General features: G+C 38.3%; 1 protein-coding gene across 2 annotated transcripts in view; it reads right to left on the bottom strand.

Moving 5' to 3' along the window:
• LOC136857498 (ribonuclease P protein subunit p40) overlaps nt 1–20,249 on the bottom strand; it is a 301,106-nt gene that overhangs the window by 42,723 nt on the left and 238,134 nt on the right. Inside the window, exons 4-6 of one of the 2 annotated variants that reach the window (XM_067136197.2) lie at nt 6,059–6,184; nt 5,794–5,974; nt 5,569–5,706 (exon numbers count right to left, since the gene is read on the bottom strand). In XM_067136197.2, the coding sequence (XP_066992298.1) occupies nt 5,569–5,706; nt 5,794–5,974; nt 6,059–6,184 (445 nt within the window). The remainder of the gene's footprint in view (nt 1–5,568; nt 5,707–5,793; nt 5,975–6,058; nt 6,185–20,249) is intronic. The other variant, XM_067136199.2, reaches the window with a different exon arrangement.

Genomic DNA, 20,249 nt, shown 5'->3' with positions numbered 1-20,249 from the left:
CGTGAAATTGAAAACAGTCACATATTGAAATGTGGGCGATTATTTCACCAATATGCTGTTGATATGTATGTCAAAATTGAAACAGAGCATTTGACATTCATCAAGTTGAACCAGAGCAAACTCCGTTCTGAAGAGTATATTCACCTTCGAGATGTGATTAACAGTGATGGAAATGCAGAGAATGTCAGCTGGATGACCATTCTTCCAGCAACATACATCGGAAGTCCTCGATATATGCATGAATATGCACAAGATGCCATGTCGTATGTTCATCATTATGGCACAGCAGATTTATTCATCACATTCACGTGCAATCCGCAGTGGATAGAAATCAAACAAGAGTTATTCCCTGGCCAATCAACCATTGATCGCCACGACATTACGGCTAGAGTCTTCCAACAAAAGTTGAAATCCTTAATGGATTCCATTGTGAAACATAGCGTGTTTGGCGAGACGCGCTACTGGATGTATTCTGTGGAGTGGCAGAAACGTGGATTGCCTCATGCACATATTCCGATTTGGTTGGTTGAGAATATTCTTATGAAGTTGATGAAGTTATATCAGCTGAAATCCCTGATGTGCAAGTAGATCCAGGCTTGCATGAGGTAGTTATTAAAAACATGATTCATGGTCCCTATGGAACACTTAATGAAAATTCACCGTGTATGGTGGATGGTAAATGCTTGTTGTTGTTTTAAGGGGCCTAACATCGAAGGTCATCGGTCCGGATGGTAAATGTTCGATGCGTTACCACGGTCAGTAGTACCAGAAACAATTACCGGAAATGAAGGTTATCCAGTGTATCGTCGGCGGTCAACTGCAGACAATGGAATATCAACAATAGTCAAAGAGAATCAACAATACATTGAAACTGATAATTGTTGGATTGTTCCATATTCACCGATTCTATCAAAGACCTTTGTAAATATGTAACCATAGGAAGTAACATGGCTGTGATTGGAGTTAGTCTAGAGAATTCCAATGATGAAGTTACCCAATACCAAATGGGCCGCTACGTTAGCAGTAATGAAGCAATTTGGCGCACTTTTTCTTTTCCCATTCATGAAAGACACCCAACTGCTGTTCACTTAGCCATGCACTTAGAAAATGGTCAAAGAGTATATTTCATGGCTCAGAACGCATGACAACGAGCTGTTGAACCACCATCTACAACCTTGACCAGTTTTTCTGAATTGTGCCAGAATGATGATTTTGCCCGAACACTGCTATACAAAAATATTATAATTGGAATCAATCCTCAAAGAAATTTCAGCAACAGAAACAAGGAAAACCAGTTCCAGGTCACTCAAATGTATATTCCACTGATGCAATAGGTCAAATTTATTCAGTCCATCCAAGCAATGATGAGTGGTTTTTATTTGCGATTGCTATTAGTCAATGTTCGAAGCCCAACAACATTCCATCATTTACGAAATGTTAATGGTGAATTGTGCGGCTCTTACAGAGAAGCCTGTCTACGTTTGCAACTGTTAGGAAATTACGCTCATTGGGATCAAACTCTCAATGATTGTGCGATTTCTTCACAACCTCATCAAATATGAACAATGTTTTCTATAATTATATCAGCATGCTGCTCATCAAAACCAATTGATTTATGAATGAAATACAAAAGATGATATATGTGATTATATCTTGCATCAAATGCGCATCACAACAGGAAATCCAAATTTACAAATCATTGATATCAATTGAGAACATGTGCTTGATGATGTCGAACAATGTATTATCTCAAATAGGCATGGCCATGCCCAATAGCCCGATGCACAATGCTTTTAATCAAGAGTTGCAACACGAAAAACTGTACGATCTCGATGCTTTAACAGAATCAGTTCGAATAAATCTTCTGCTGTTGAACCAACAACAAAAGTATGTATTTGATACTCTAATGAAAGTTGTAAATGATGGAACTAGATGGATTTACTTCGTGGACGCTCCCGGGGTTACAGGAAAAACTTTCTTAATTTTAGCAACAATTCGCTCACACAATGAAATTGCACTCGCACTTGCTTTATCAGGCATTGCAGCTACATTGTTAGAAGGCAGTCGAACAGCCCATTCAGCGCTAAAATTGCCATTGAATATGCAAAGCAACGAAACTCCGACCTGCAACATATCAAAGAACTCTGCAAGGGCAAAGGTTTGGCAGCAATGTAAATTGATAGTGTAGGATGAACGCACCACGACACATTAGCCCGAACCATACAAGATCTGCAGAACAATCAAAACCGATTTGGTGGAGCGATGATTTTGTTAGCAGGAGATTTTCATCAAACATTGCCAGTGATTCCACAGTCAACGCCAGCTGATGAACTTAATGCATGTTTAAAGACATCAATTTTGTGGAAACACGTCAAGATACTAAATTTAAACCAGAATATGCGTCTCAAGTTGCAAAATGATCCATCTGGAGATATATTTTTAAAAGAACTAATTGACATTGGTAATGGCAAATTACTTTCAGACGTTCTGATTGGCTGCATTACTTTTCCTGACAATTTTTGTCAGTTTACTGAATCCAAAACCGAACTCATTCAAGAGGTGTTCCCAAACATTGCTCAAAATTATAGAGATCATATTTGGTTGAGCGAACGACCTATGCTGGCTGGATGTAAATGAATTAAATTTCAAAATTCAAAAAATAAATTGCAGGTGAATTGAGAACATACAAATCAGTTGATTCTGCTACTAATCAAGGTGTTGTCGTCAACTATCCACCCGAATTTTTGAACTCGCTGGATTTACCAGGATTGCCGCCTCACATTCTTCAATTAAAGGTCGGATCAGTGGTCATAATGTTGCGAAATATCAACCAGCCCCGTTTTTGTAATGGCACACGGCTAGCGGTGGAAACATTATTGAACAACGTGATCGAAGCAACCATTCTAACAGGAAAGTATAAAGGAGAAGACGTTTAGAACACGCATCCCTATGATTCCGAATGACATACCACTTGAATTTAAACGACTGCAGTTTCCAGTGCAGCTCGCTTTTGCTATGACCATAAATAAATCTCAGGGGCAGTCATTGAGTGTTTGCGGCATTAATCTTGAAAACCCATGTCTCGCGCATCGCCAGGTGTTCAAACAAAAAATATTGTGTACCTTAAAGCTTTACAATGAAAAATATCTTCATAGTGTTGATTGGAATTATTTTCTATGATAGTTATTTCCTACGATGTAACACTTAGAGCAATTAAAGGCATAATTACCCCAAGTGACAGCACCAAGGGTCTGACCGTGTACCAAAGGCACGGTTCAGATACGTGGAAACGTGCTAGACAAAGACCAATAAAAGGAAAAAAGGCACTTACCATAAGAAAAGAAAACAGAGCCCCCAAAGGAGCGAGTAAAATACACCTGGTCATGTCAAATTATCACCCCTTTTAAAGGAAAACACCAACACCTTGGGGAACCAAAGATATTTAATCAGCATAATTAAGTAATTAACAAATAGAAAGAAAATCCTCGCTGGAAAAAATAAAATTAAAAATTAAAAATTTTAAACTCAAACCAAAACCCTATGGTCGACCGTTTATAAAACAAATAATTATTTAGTTTTTAAAAGACTTAGTAAGATTATGTAGATTAATGAAACACCTCATCAACTCATAAGTTTTCTTACAACCAAGAGTTTTCTTTGTACAGTACCAAAGTTTTCTTTTAACATCCTTTCAACCGCGAGAAACAACCTTGACAGAAACAGTTTTTAATATTGATACTGAAAACCCCTTTTTAGGATGTGTCAAACGACCCCCTGCAAGGATGGGTAGGTATTACGTGCACTTTTCACGAAATCAAAATAATTATAATAATAAGTACCGAGACACCGGGAGGAAAAATGAGCAGAAGGAAAAATTAAAATCACTAAGAAAAATTAAATGGACCAAGGTAATCCGCGCACAAGGCAGAATTCATCACAGGCACATCAAATCCCAGTCATCAATCCCATCACAACAACATCAACAACATTAGCATTCCCATGGCAACGACCAACAATGGGTCAAGGGAAGGAAGGAGCCAATCACAGGCCGCAAACAACAATAGGCGAAAACTTACAAAGGACAAAAGAAAACGGACGCAGAAAATAACCCAAAAGGAAGAATTAAATTAAGTTAATTAAAATAAAAATTAAACAGAGAAGCAAGAAAGAAAAGGTACCGGGACAGACTGTACACGTAACACCCACATCCCTGAAGCGATTCGCTTGTTAAACTATTCCAGTTAAATAATAGCCTTTTAGCACAAAACTTTTAGGCCTAGAAAAGCCATTAATAAACATTAGGTTTCCCAATTACGATTTCGAAGAATCCAAAACTTTCTTTCACATAGTATGCAAGTCCCAATTTAACAGACGTAATTACACATGCTATAAGTTCCAATAAACAAGCCGAAAATTTGAAATTCCCCAAGGCAAGACTTAGTTTTTTTTTGATGACGCCAGTACATCGTGTCGCACACACTTTCTTCACATAGAGAAATTTTCAGGTCTTTCACAATAAAACAGTAAAAGTTTAGTTGTAACAACACTTACAGTTTCATCTAGATGAAGTTGTGAGGACGGCTTCGGTAGTAGATTCTACTTATGTATTTTTTGAAGAAAAACATAACATACCAAATCCAGACGAGGAATATTAAATCAATACAACATGCAGTTTTCACCAGGGCAAAAGCCCTACGTATGTAACCTTAACCAGGCTCGAACATTTTTGGAGAAATCATCTCGCTAGGGAGAGAGAAGCCACACACGTTCATCTCTTCCTTCTCACAAAACAGCAAAGGCGTCTTCCCGAGATTCCGCAGTGCACGGCCCCAACGATCACATGTGCACAGAGGGTAAGCGCCTGAGTGGTAACGTAGCTCGCAAGGTAGTACATACCTACGCCACTAGAGTGCAGGAGAATACAGTCAGGCACAGACAGGACGTGCATACGAACGGCTGGACAACAAATAACCTTTTCAGCGGCGAAGTTTCCAGCAATAAGTTTTGGAAAGAAGAAATAACGAAGCGGCGAACCACTTATAAGAACACAGTTTTTCTACAGCCATGTGGCTAGTTCAAAAACATTTACCGAGAGGGAAAAATTGTTACGCAGGTAACAACGAAGAAAGAGGAGTAAGTTTTGCCACATTATCTTCACGCCATCAACTTATCAAATTACTTGATTTGCAACTGGGGATGATTATGGTAATTATGGCTCTGTGAGGGATTTGAAGACCTGCTGAACAATTCACATCTACATTACAGTCAATCAGGGTCAATCAACGTCTCTCATAGTGCATTGGCACTGCCGGTGGCTCCAAGCCAACCACATAGTGGCCTCCATGGTATGCACTAGCCAGCGTCTTGATAGGTGTGCTAGGTACCAACTGATGAGCCCAACCTAGCACACGAGGGTGAAACTCTGGCAACCAGGAATGAGTTAGCTGGAAAATTTATAATGTTCAATAATAATAAATAACGGACCATTTATATTAGTATTACTCCCTGTAGAAGGTTAAACAGGTGAAGAGAGAAACACCAAATGAGTTGGCCGGGTACATAACTCACCTAAGAGATTCAAACAGCTCCACTAGTTTTCTTGTTGTGAAATACCCTGTCCACTGCAGGCTTGCAATTTGTCCACACATCTTGGCCCCCACTGGAATTTGGTACGTTGTCAAGTAATCTGATAGAGATCCTAATTTCCTAATTCAAAGGAAACAAAAAGTTCACAGTGGTAATTATTCAGAACAGACGATGATGTTACATTATTGGCAGTATTACTCAACTCACATGTCCACATTTAAACTGAATGATCCCAGCCATTCCACCAGTTCCATGGGACTGCAATCATTTCCCAGTTCAGGTACTAACACACTGTAGTCAAGTTGTCGAGTAAATCTTGGTTGACAGACAGCCACTTGGTACCCTCGTGAATACAGGTATGATGCTACTGATGACGGACATATCTTATCTATATACAATGAAAGGGTATACTCAGAAAAGAAACACAAGTACACTCATTTTAACAGTTACAACATCTTCTAGGCTGTCTCACCTGGTGACTCCCATGCAATCAGCAGATCGAACTTGAGTTTTACATTCTCTTGGAGACACCACACTACCCTGTCATAGTTTTTCTTGCCTGGGATGAAATTACTTGCTTTCAAGTCAATTTTCACAACTGTAAAAGGGCCAAATTTAAAGGTCAGTTTTGTCTTCATTTTCACCTTCAATTTCAAATACACATGAAAATATTTTGGGTTTTACGTGCTTGAAGTTAATTATAAAAATCCTTCATAAATGTCCTGATAGCTTGAATGTCCACTGAACTCAATGTGCAGGCATTACACTGGTAGAGTGGGTCACACCAGAAATTAATCAACTTACTTTGTAGGGCTTGAAATGTCACACAGATAAGTTGTGAATAGGAATACAACATTATCTGCACATGAAATATGTTAAACAACTTTTAATGTTCACAGAAGGATCAAAAATAAATCAAGGGAACAGGGTAAGTTTTGGTTCTGGAGTAACACACAGCACTATTACTTTCCAAGAAAAACAAATGCATTCAGTGTAAATTTACTGTAAAATGGCTTTATGCATTAGTAAGCTACATTAAATTTATAAATTCCAAGTTTTTAAATTAAGAATGTGGCCAATAATAGGCTCTTTGGAACCTAAGACTAGGGTATGGTATTTTTATTTTCTTTCCAGAACTTCTTTTACTGCTGGCCTCTGTTCCTCCGATAACACTCTCCGAGGCCGACGTTGAATTTGTATAAGCGAAAAATCCACAGAAGAGATCTTCACTGGAAGTCCACCCTGTTAATTATAACGTCATCTGCGATATTTGCCATATTTAGTCTTTGTAGATCCCATCGTATCTTTTCCAGCCAACTGTTGATGTGTTTTCATTTGGAGATGTAATCAAACATCATCTTAGCCTGCCGTCTTTCATAAAATTGTAGTCTTCATCTTTTAATTGTATCTGTACATTTTTATATATTGTAGATGTCTTAATTTTTTCTCTTGATCCAAATCACTTTATTCACATTTGAGTCCAAAAATTTTCCTTTCTTTCTTTCTTTCTTTCTTTCTTTCTTTTTTTCCCCCCCTTATTTTTCCATTTCCTCTTGTTCACCTCTTTTGTTCAAATATTATGACAAGATTTATTAAACAGAAATGATGATTACTTTTGTGAATAAATCAACGGTGTCAGTAACGGGTTTTACAGTCCTGTGGTGCACACACTGTGGGATTGGACATTTTGTTCCGCTGTACTTGTACATGAGAGCAGTACAGTTGGGCATAAATGGCAGTCCCCAACCCTTGCAGATTATTATGTTATGTTCCAGCACATTACATCGTCAATACGGAACCAATATGAAATTTATCAGGTGTAACCTTCCAACTTGACAGACACAAATAAACATACCATTTAAAAAAAAAAAATCTTACAACTTTTCTGTTTTCAAGTTTTTGCAAATTTACAATGTATTTTTTTTAAATATAATAAGTTGTGAAAGAATTCTCGTTGCTAATTATCAGTTTAGTTGTGTACTTATACTAAGATACAGAAGATGATGGTATGGAAGGATTTCTTTTTGCTAGTGATTTAATATCGCACTAACACCTGCCATAGCCTTTAGTAACATACAGCAGGATTTGAGTGCAAGCTCACAGCTACACAACCCTAACCAGGTGGCCAACTCGCTTGTCGACTCAAAGATACTTAGAAGGATGCACGAGAAGTAAAAGGAGAATATCAACCGAATGCTGGTGGAATGACAGGAAACAAATGTTCTCATTTTAGCTGAGTGCCTCTTGGTAGTTGGTGGTTGACCCTGACTGGGAGAGAGGATTACCTAAAATCAGCTTCATAGTCCGTATCGCACTTCAATAGATTCACAACTAAGTATTTATTTATTTTCCACCTAGTCGATACAATGATTGTTTAAGGCAATTTAATGGTCAAAAGTGGTACATCTTTCGTATATTATCAACATCTTCAGCCACATAACACTGTTTAGATGAAAAGTACATAAATTTACAAAGTAATGCTTTAGAGGAAGTGTCCTTAAAATTAACATAAGATTGACAAGATTAAAACAAACAAAAAACTCAAGAGAAAATACATAAATTATTTCTACAATTGAAAGCAGTCATCAAGGAAACACTTGTACAATATGTCCTAATGAATATTCTTTTCTTAACAATTCATGAAAAAAAGGTCAATTTATAAATTAAAAATTATACAATTTATAAACAAGGGCCCTTTACTGAACATAATGGAAAATTACTACATACACCTAGACCAATACTTTAATGCCAGTCACAATCTCAATGAAATCTCAGAGAAACCCAACATACTCTTCGATCTATTTATCACTTTCCTCAGAAACAATAATGCAGCCAACCTAAACTCAATCCTAAATTTAATCAAAGGTACTTTTCCAAGACATTTACACTTTCTCCCGCACCCTTCAGCCCCACCTTAAGCCCTCTTCCTAAGCCATATTTCATTTCAATACAAGAACTTACTGATTTCCATGATTATAATTTTTACAACACCCCATTTATACTTTATTCTTTGTTAAAAACCTCTTAGTATTTATATTCCTTGTATTATTAACTATTACCATAACATCTCATTTCACTTGTTATTCTTTAAAATAATATTGTCTTAGGATTTCGCCACAAATGATCTTTGCTCCAATACGGCTGATGATGACCCCTAGATGGGTCGAAACTAGTATCATATAATTTTGTAATTTTGTGAATATATTGTATTGAAAAGGTGGAAACATTTACGTTATTATTATTATTAATTATATATTATCATAGTGTGGCTCTTATTATTAATGCAGATGAAAATATTACTAATTCCTAGTTGTCATTTCTTATTAAGCCTGCTTTCCTTTGGAATAGAAACTCTTGTCATTCTTTCACAGTCTTGTATCTGGTGTAATATTGATGATGCGTTTTTCCTTGCCCTGGCACCTGAGGAGGTGAAGGAGCGGGGGATATATCCAATCGGATATAGGTGTGTCAAGAACCACCTTGCCGTTACCTATAGCTTCAATTAAGGAGGAATAAGTTGTAGGGCTATCTGTAGGTGGAGAAATTCCAATTCTTTTTTTTCGTGATCCTTCTCAAGTATTTTCAAATATACTAGAATTTGGTAATATGATGGGTTCTTATATTCTACAGCCTCATTAAGGTTATCATTTTTCTTTACAAGTTGGTCTAGATGAATGTATAGATCCAAGGTAACTAGAATATAAGGTAGGCTACTCCGGCGGTTGAATCTTCCATTGGCTGGAGCGCTCTGACGTCACGTGGTATGAACGATAGCGAGTAAGGAACACAGTCGCAGTACAGCAAGCCTGTGAATTCTCGTGCCTGTGAAACATCTTCTCAATCTTTCATCAAATAATAGTCTGGTTTAGTCCGATTCGATAAGTAACGGCACTTCCAATAGATTTAAAAACGTGAAAATGCGTTAAATTTCGTCACATGCTGAGCAGGTAGAACATCAACTATCAAATACATGACATATAATACGATAAGAAATAAAATATTGCCATGCAACTCAAAATAAAAAAATTATTTCCTGATGAAGTAAATATTTAGATTAAATGGCATAGGAAAATATGCATCATATCGACATCTTTATGGAATTATATTAAATTATTAAAACATACGTGTCAGGAGACTTAATTACATGATGAACCAGCCCAAAGCTTAGCCTTCTTATTGGCATATTTTCTCAGTGCTAGCTCCTTACTCTTTGAATTAAAATGCCATATCCTAATAAATGTCCTGGTCCTTACGTAGAGACAAATTATTTTGTCATGGAATACTGGAAATTTTGACTTAATAATAGAAGTAAGAGTTTTCACTTTTTTGCATCTGGATACAGTCTTACCGTAAAATAAACCAAATGAAATTTTGAACTGGGCTATATTTTTTAACCACTCATGACTGGGATGTGTGAGGCCCCCTTTTGAAATAACCGAGATCCAGTAACAGGTCTTTTTTCGCACGATATTTTTGTCTCTTTCTTCGTATTTACTGTATATCGGATCACGGATACTGTATTATTTCACGAGCTTTGAAATATATTCAGAAATATAAGTTATTAGCACATAATAATGTTAATGTTTTTGGATTTTACGTCCCACTAACTATGTTTTTGAGCACCTTCACCACCGGACTGAGACAGGATCGAACCTGCCAAGCTGGGCTAAGAAGGCCAGCGATCTACCATTTGAGTTGCTACTCAACCCGGCTATTAGCACATAACAATAATTATAGAAAATATGATTTTCATTCAGTCGTTTATATCTGACACCTTTTTACCGTACGAGCTGTAATAATGGAGATATTCAGGAGTTTATTACAAAGTGTTTCAATAACCAAGCACTGCTGACGAGGAAATATTGTTATGCCATCACAGTAGCAAACTAACTGGCTATGATGGTTGTTGTCGTTATTGTCTTTATAATATGTGAAATAATAATAATGTTATTTGTGTTACGTCTCACTAACATTTACGGTTTTCTGAGACTCGAGGTGCCGTAATTTTGTCCCACGGGAGTTCTTTTACGTGCCGACAATTTATAGCGCCGCACTCGTTTCCATAATATGTTGACTGCATTTTAGTCAGTACAGTGGTTCTACTTCAGATACTGACAACACGAACACTGTTCACGTAGTGAACCACTATAAAATTACTATATATCCGTGATCCGATATACAGTAAATACGTAGAAAGAGATAAAAATGTCGGTCGGTCACTTGCTTTCTTGGCTTACGCTGCGTGAACCATCAACGATAGACCCCAAGTGTAAGCGTACGAAATGTAGAGCATAGAATCCTCTACAAAAAAGTCCGCGATGGCACATACCTATTTCCAACCGGCTGCCCTCTACAAGCAATTTTATGCTACAGTCCGCGGTAAAAAATGTAACTCCTTAAAATTAAATAAATATTTCGATATTATCCTCGAGTTCCTCATCGAAATAAATTGTTTGACCTCCTCCAGTATTTTATAAGGATTACAATAACCTTGTCAGGACATTATTTGCATGAATGGTTCAGAAGTTATGACCATTTTAGACTGTAGTGGTAATACATGTCAGCAGGACGGGCGACTGCTGTCTCATACCACATGACCTCACGCAGAAGGCGGACAGGGAGAGAAACAAGTGAGCGCGATGCGGGAAGAGACCCCTGTGGTATAGATCTTCATATGTGTTCATTAAGCTGTCCTTTTTTAATTTTTTTATGATGGTCAGGTCTTGTTCTATGTTGGTAAATTTATGACCAGTGGCAGTCATGTGTGAACCCATAGCTGAGAATCTTCTATGTTTTTTAGCATTCACATGTTCTAAATATCTTACTTTAAAATTGCGGCCAGATTATCCTAAAATCAAATAATAATATTAGATTAAAAATTGAACAGGTGGAATTTTTTATCTAATATTATTATTTGATTTTAAGTACATTTCAATACGGAACATAATATGAGATTTATAACACGTAGCAGATTGTCCTAAGTATAATGGTTGAAAATACTATGTTTCATGTTGTTATTGGTGGAAAATACGATTTTGAAATTTTTTCTCTGAAATAAATTTGTTATTACGTGTATTATGTGTATGTGAACTTAATGTATTTCTCAGTTTTACTAGGTTCGATTGCTAATTTAGGTTCTTGCTCCTCCAAAAATTTATTAATTATTTTATCAATCATGTTATTGTTGAAACCATTCAAGAGATTGTCGGATAAACAACAGTTCTTTATTCCTTTCAGATTTGGATAAAGGAGTACTAAACGCTCTGTTAACGTAACTATAATATGCTGATCTTTTCTGTGCCTCAGGGTGTAACGAGTTGTTCTTGATAGTGGTCAGTGTGAAAGTGGATTTTCTGTGTATTTTGAAAGAAAATCCTTTTTCTTCTCTCGTTGTGACTACGTCCAGAAAATTCAGTGATCTTTCTACTTCTTCTAAGAGTGAATTTTATACTGGAATCCAAATTATTCAATATATTAAAAACTTTTTTGCTATCGGTGAGTCTGTTCTCTATTATAGCGTAATACTTGATTAATAATTTTCGTGTGTTCCAAATAGTCTAAGTATATATTAGCCAATATTCCTGATGCTGGGGCTCCCATTGAGAATCCTTTTTGTCGGTAAATTTTATTATTAAAGGTAAAATAATTTTGATTTAACACAAATTTTAAAACATTAATAAAATCTTCAATTTCTGGTATGCTTACTAATTTGTAATTTGGACTGTATTTTAAACCCCACTGAAATGATCTGGTCTCAGCTGAACGCGTATGTTAGGAAAAATAATGTTACATCATCTTTGAGTGCTAGTGTGTGTCAACTTCTGTGTGAAGGAGCTGGAACGATCAGTCCTGAGAGGTGGTCTGCTTGTGCTCGAAGCACCATTAAGACAGAAAAAAAGAATAGCAACCAAGATAGATTTGTAATTCACCTAGCAGATAATGACGAGGACGACGAATAGAGGTAAGGTAAATACTGCATTTGTTTTAAAAGTAGCTAAGTTTGCTGGCTATTTTTTGTCCGAACTACATACTCCGATATTTATTATTATTATTATTATTATTATTATTATTATTATTATCTTTCTTTCTTAATCTGCTTACCCTCCAGGTTTGACTTTTCCCTCGGACTCAGCGAGAGAGCCTACGTCTCCCGCCTCAAGGGCAGTGTCCTGGAGCGTGAGACACTGGGCAGAATGACCAGTACCTTGCCCAGGCGGCCTCACCTGCTATGCTAAACAGGGGCCTTGGTGGGGGTTGGAAAGGATAGACAAGGATAAACCAGGAAGAGGGAAGGAAGCGGCCGTGGCCTTAAGTTATGTACCATCCCGGTATTACTCGTTGGCTGAATGGTCAGCGTACTGGCCTTCGGTTCAGAGGGTCCTGGGTGCGATTCCCGGCCGGGTCAGGGATTTTAACCTTAATTGGTTAATTCCAATGGCCCAGGGGCTGGGTGTTTGTGCTGTCCCCAACATCCCTGCAACTCACACACCACACATAACACTATCCTCCACCACAATAACACGCAGTTACCTACAAATGGCAGATGCCGCCCACCCTCGTCGGAGGGTCTGCCTTACATGGGCTGCACTCGGCTAGAAATAGCCACACAAAATTAATAATTAATCCCGGTATTTGCCTGGAGGAGAAGAGAGAAAACACGGAAAACCACTTCCAGGATGGCTGAGGTGGGAATCAAACCCACCTCTACTCAGTTGACCTCCCAAGGCTGAGTGGACCCCGTTCCAGACCTCGTACCACTTTTCAAATTTCGTGGCAGAGCCGGGAATCGAACCTGGGCGTCCGGGGGTGGCAGCTAATCACACTACAGAGGCGGGCAATTATTATTATCATCCCAGTTCCTAGTTCGTGGTTTTACTTTTCCTTTGCCCGGTGAGTTGGCCGTGCGGTTAGGGGTGCACAGCTGTGAGCTTGCATCGGGGAGATAATGGGTTCAAGCCTTACTGTCGGCAGCTCTGAAGATGGTTGTCTGTGGTTTCCCATTTTCACACCAGGCAAATGCTGGAGAAGTACATTAATTAAGGCCACAGGCACTTCCTTCCCACTCCTAGGCCTTTCTAGCCCATCGTCGCCATAACACCTATCTGTGTCGGTGCGACATAAAACAAATTGTAAAAAATTGTTGTACTTTCCATTTCTTTACTGAAAGCGAGACACTGATATTAGCAGCATAAAATTAATATTTTAATAGGCTTACTTTGGTATCAATTAAAGTTTAGTTTTTGTCGAGTTTATTTGCAATTCCTTCTTCCTGTTTTTTCTTTCTCTCTTTCTTTCAACATCTGCGACCACCGCACGGCTTAAGCACAAAAGAAATTATTCTGCGATATTGGTTTGTGCTGTGGTTCATGATCAAGTTTTTATATTTATATTTTGACTTTAGAATAAATTAAATGTTAACATGTTTAAATAATCGATGCAAAATATGACAACCTTGCTTTTGACAGTGCTCACTTGCCTTTTAAGCGACACGCGCCCCTTGTGTCCATAGGAAAGAAACCGACTGACAACCCTCATTATCACTAGGGCGGGCAGACTTACAACCCTCATTATTACCAGGGTAGGCCAAGTTTTGAGATCAGAAGATACTGCATGGGTAGGCATGATTTTTTCGCATTAACGATAAACGCGACAAAAAATATTTTGAAGCGATTTTGCGATATCTTTACGAATCATAATATGACATATTATGACATATATATATATAACATATTATGTTTCTGCTTAAGAAAATATGGATATTATGTTCACGAATTAATGCAAATTAAAGCGATAAGGCCATTTTAAAGCGAAATTCAATTATTCCGCGATAAGTGCGATATTACAGCGTAATCTGTAGTGCATAACGAACTTGAAATTTTGTTCCAAGATTATGTATGAAAAGAAAAGGAAGAGCGAGAAAAGATTCATCAACAGGAAAGAAATATGTTATCATTAAGGGCTGTATTTTTTGGTAATAACGATATGCACGAGTTTTTTTGATATCTTCTTTCTTGTCTATATATGACTTCCCAGGTACAAAAAATACCGCATTTTAGCAAAATGAACTCGCGAAATATCACGAAATCTGATTTATTGCGCAAAATACGCAAATAATCGTGAAATATACCCCACTTGGTACGAAAAATGAGAAGTGGCATCGGAAGAGCTCTCCAATAAACGTTTAAATGCTTCTGAGAACTTGACTATCGTAGTTTCCTTCTCATTTACTTGATAGTGCTGTACATTCTCTACACAAATGCACACAAAGCGGTACGCACTGTGTATCAAAAGTGTGTATTCAGTTCCGCGATCTTTAAGGCAATCGATAAAAATCAATATCTCTTATCGATTATAGCAAATAGAGTTGTGGTCGTAACAGGATACCAGTTGTAGATACAGCAGTGCGCAATGAGAGCTCGTTACTTACAAACATTTATTGACAAATGTCCAACATTTAAGTATTAAACAGTGGCGTATCCTGGAGCCGCCACCGAGGCATGCAACTAGTAACGATGCAGTAGCACAATGTAGTACCCGTAAGTAAATTCCAATCCACTCACCCTAAATACAACATGTAGGTGAACTCCACCCTGCGATTTTCTTTGTAGAATTCCTTGGTGACGTCACTACAGAAGTCTTCACGCGATTTCATTTCAACAAGAAGATCCTTTTTTATAGATGTTACGGAGTTATCCGTGGTAGTTAGAGGTGAAAGAAAGTGCTGGGATGAATAGGTCTCAATCTACGAAATTAAAGTTAATTTAAAATTTAACAAGGTTATATTTTCTTTTTAAGATCAAGAAATAACAAATATAACAGGTACTCAGTAGCCTAGCAACAAATCGAGCATGTACAATTACAATGTTACAGGATTTGGACTCCGAGATCCAGACACATAATTCTTGAGCAATTAGCCCAACTTTAGCCAGATACCAGGTTTGACAAAGGGGCAGAAAACCCCAATCATGCCCAGGAGCTCTTGCTCCCAATTACACAGTAAAGCCTCCTCGAGGCACACAGAAACAATTTTTTTGGGAAGAGCAACCCGCTCTCAAAGTTCCAGCCTATTAAAGGCCACACCAAACTCCACCTTCAAGTTGACCTCCAAGCACATGAAAACAGGGGTAAAAATACCCAACCTACTGAGGCCTACTCAATAAAGAAACAGGACAATTACATGGCCTCCAAAATACCAACTTGAGAGGAGGCGTCCTTGCACTCCTAATACACTTTATTTAAAACCTATTTGGCACTAGGCCGCATATGCAAGGGCTAATCCCATACTAAAGAGGTGACACGATAGGAAAACTTATTACATTACGAAACGAAGAAAAATAGTTGAGAAAACGTAGTCGCCTCAAAAACAATATGAAAGGGAGCTCGAGAGGGTTAGGCACTCTCTATCCCAATTTGTAGTTTAAAGAGATAGAATTTATACCAAGACTCTTTTACAATTTAGAGGAAAGTTACAGGGTAAGAGGTATCGAACCTGCCCCGAGAGTTAAACTGCTGAGCTAGCAAGAAAAGAAGTTATTAGAAGGCCATTACCTTATTGAAGAACTGCTGCCCGACGAAAGAGGCGCTTCCCGCCCCCTGCTACATAATTTACACAATGATAGGTGTTACTGAAGTGGCGCAGAGACCCGAAAATCAGCAGTTTATATACCCTCGCGGAACATTCGAGACCTTTCATGAATGATAACACCCGCCCACAAGCATTTTATTGGACGGCCAAAAGATTACAAGTCAAAACTGAAGAAGACATCTAGGATTGGTGGAAAATTAATTACAAAAATTTATGATTGGCCAATTTCAAAACTGGCGGAGGAAAGGGTTAACGTTGCCAACGTAAAAAAATGGCAGAAAGAAATTTAATAAAGAACAAACTTATAAATACTAAATTTCTTTATAAAAAAAAAAGGTTCCTACACTTCGCACTAGAGTGCACAATTGTAGTTCATAAGAGGTACCATCTAGAACAGGGAAAACAAAAATACATCGAAAACGACACAGTTCAGAACACTTCAAAATTTACAAGTAGGGACTTCTTCTGAGAAACTTGAGACTTAAGGCTTCCTCCAGTAGAGGAGTTTCAACTGGCGCAAAGTTTGAATTAGCGGCTCGGAGGTGTACCGCCCGGTACAGACCTCCCCCCCCAAAAGTCCCTCCAAGGGGTAACACAGAAGAACATAAACTTTTGTTTTAAAACAAGGATTTACAAACAAGTTTTCTTAAAATGATTGGATCCAGTTTCAAAATTTCTTTGTAGTAACTTTTGAAGGAATGTCTTTATGCTTGTAGAAGTTGAATTCAGAAGGAAAAACTTTTAATTCTTGAAAGGGAAGAAAAATTTTCTAAGTCCACCAAATATTGTAGTTGAATCCCAAAAAATGTAGTAATTGTTGATATAAAATGTCCATGTAGCTGATTAAGTACATTCAATGTTGATTAAGATTGACGGCCAGACCAGCCGCCGCTGCTTGTGTCCAGAGGAGACCGCTCGGACCCCTCAAGTACCCTGAGATACCGCTCGCCCGCACTATGAGAGGAATAGTGGAGTTGAAGCACGCCGCGCCCGCGGCGAACATACAGTTCGCGGGCAAGTTGCAGGTTGTGCGCCGCACATCAGCCTTGGCCGGGAGGAGGACTCCGGCTCGCCGTACACTGGTTGGCCTCACTGGAGAGGCGGTACGGCGCCACGCTGCTGCGGGGGCACTGAAACATTAAGATCTCGGCGGCAGAATTTTGTTGGACCAGAATGATTTTAGGGTACATTCATTGTGGTGGAACTGAGGGGCCAGCGGCGTGGAAATATTTGTTTCATTTAAATAGCCACTGTTTTATGTTAGCAGGAGACGGGAGCATGGTAATGGCCATGGCAAGGACAGGATGTCAGTTTAACTGGTCGGGGAAGGTGTACAATAAATGCTTAAGTACAAAGAACCTGACTCCAAGGCAGAAGGCCTCAAAATGCAACAAAAAAAAAAAAAAATAACCTTCCGAGTTCTTTCAAAAATGTTAAAGCAAATATAAAATCAGCTACGTTAGTGCGGAAGCTACACAGGTTTCACCTGCGACAGGTGAACCCTAAATATCCTCTCGGTGGCTGGATTGCTTAATAACAACGTAACCGGCGTAAGAAAATCAAGGATTATGCACGGCCCATGAAATCTGGGGGCAAGCTTGCCCGCGGGAACAAAATTCTTGACCATCACCTGGTCGCCTACCTTCAAATTGGTGGGTCTCCATCCACGATCATATCTTTCCCTAACCTTTTCATGAGACACTTTAAGATTGGCTTTAGCCTTCTTCCAGAGATCTTTAATATTATCTGGATCTATTGTCTCGGGTAGAATGTCACTCAGAGACCAGAGGTTAGAGAGCGGCGTGTTGGGAACAAACTTGAACATCAGAGAAGCTGGAGTAAATTTATGTGATTCATGAACCGCCGAATTCAGAGCGAAAGCTAACCAATGCAGGGACGTGTCCCACCTGGAATGGTCTTCATGATGATAAGCAATAAGAGCCGACCTGAGGTTACGATTGACTCTTTCGGCAAGAGATGGTTGGGGATAATAAGCAGAAGTAGTCACATGAGATATGGACAGAACAAAACAGAATTTACAAAATAGATTGGATGTGAAAGCCTTAGCGTTGTCAGACACAATATATTGACACGGACCAAAAGAAGCAAAGATTGAATTTAAACAAGTAATGGTGGACTGAGCGGTAGCCAGCTTAGTCGGGAATAACCAAGAAAATCTTGTAAAACCATCTACACATACAAGGATGAACTTGTTGGCATTCCCCTTTGACTGGGGGAAGGGTCCTACGTAATCAATGTAGAGACGTTCCATGGGGCGCGACGCTTGATGAGAAGACAAAAGGTAGACATGGTGGGTTTACTAAGCAAGCAAGATTTACAAGCCTTTACTAGTTCACAAATTTCACCGTCCATACCCTTCCAGATAAACATTTCACGGATCTTTTCCCGGGTTTTGAAGATGCCTAAATGCCCCCCTAATGTGGTCTCATGATAGTACTTGAAGATCATTGGCACAAGTACAGCTGGGACTACAACTTTCATTTTTTGATCATGCCTCGATGGGCAACATAAAACACCATTCCTCAGTACATAAGGGACAACATGTTCCCCAGAAGAAAGGGTTTCCATGATTGGAGCCAGCGTTGGATCTTCACGTTCATATTTCTCAATATCCCTAAAGAGCATGGGAGCATCTGTTAAGATGGCATTAACCTCCGATAGCATGGACTCGGGAGGTGATGAACTATGATACACTAACAATTTGTTGGTTATTTTGATCCACCTTTTCAATACAAATTACAGTTTGTGTTGCTAAGTTGTAATGTTACAACACTAATTTACCGGGACATGTTTCGCTTTTATTCACAAGCATCATCAGCCTATACAATTGCCTCAAGGTTTGTCATTTTTGGGTTGTTGTTACAATTTTCATTACATTGAATGTAAATCTAATTTCAGTGATAACAATATTTAAAACAAGAATAATATACACATTAAAAATTTTTATGACAATATGATTTGCAATGTTAAAATGGATTAACTCTTAATTCTAAAACACACTGACGTCCAAAACACAGTTTGTAATTTGGCTAAAAATTGTTTGCGATGTTAAAATAAAATTGATTCAACTATAATTTGGCATTACAATTTGAGTCATAAATATATAAATATTGGATGTTATTATATAGGAGCCATAGTTTCTGAAGTGCGTTGGTTTCTAGAATACAGTAACATTTCAGTATTGAGAATTATAGTTAAGAATTGTGCTCTCTAAATAATGTTATTTAAAAAGACTGTAATTTTGCATTATGCGTGATTAGTCCTGATGATAATCTAGAATTGAAGTCTTGAGTTCGTTGGAAAATGGCTTCTAGATTTGACGAGTCTTGCTGCTGCAGTTTGGCAATTTGATCAGAGGAAGTATTGACATATTTAATTCTTGTTTGTAGCGACCAGACTCTCCGTTGGAAGTTGATTGTTTTGATGTAAGTTATGGTTAAAAGGGGCTTCAATCCAAATTTTGAGTACTGGTATCTGATTATGTTTATTTTGATTTATGGAATGGAAGAAGCATCTGGAATAAATGGAAATGAACTTAAGTAATATTGTGTGTGTGTGTGTTGTGCTTATAATGTGAGTGTTGATGTTGCATTATCACTTACCCCTTTGTCTGCTGCTACAGAATCTTGTGGGCCTTATTGCGTTACTGTGACTATTGTCTGTTGTGGCTCTACTCCTTGTGTTGTACGTATGAAAGAGCTGTTGTGAAGGGCGGGTAGGGGGTTGAGGGGAAGAGATGTTGGGCGGGGCGTTTGCTATTGACGTGCTACGTGGTGGGGAATTCTTATTTGCTGTCGAGGTGAGGGTAGAGGACGATCCTGCAGGCGGGGCGTTAAGCTTTGGCGTGTTATGTGGAGGGGGACTTTTTTGCGTTGCCGAAATGGTTTCAGTTGTGAGTGTATTTAGATTGAATATTTTAAAGAATTTGCTTTTATCTGATTTGAGATTTCGTAATAATGTTGGCAACTGTTCTATTAACGGACTTTTTATTTCGACCGCGTCATTCAAGTTTTTTCCTTTATTAAAGTATTGATCCAAATAAATATATATGTTTTCG

The sequence above is a fragment of the Anabrus simplex genome, chromosome 1 (genome assembly GCF_040414725.1).
Source record: "Anabrus simplex isolate iqAnaSimp1 chromosome 1, ASM4041472v1, whole genome shotgun sequence".
In the NCBI taxonomy this organism is placed as follows: domain Eukaryota; kingdom Metazoa; phylum Arthropoda; class Insecta; order Orthoptera; family Tettigoniidae; genus Anabrus; species Anabrus simplex.
Note: the sequence above shows the minus strand (reverse complement) of the source record. Positions and strands in the feature narration are given on the sequence as shown.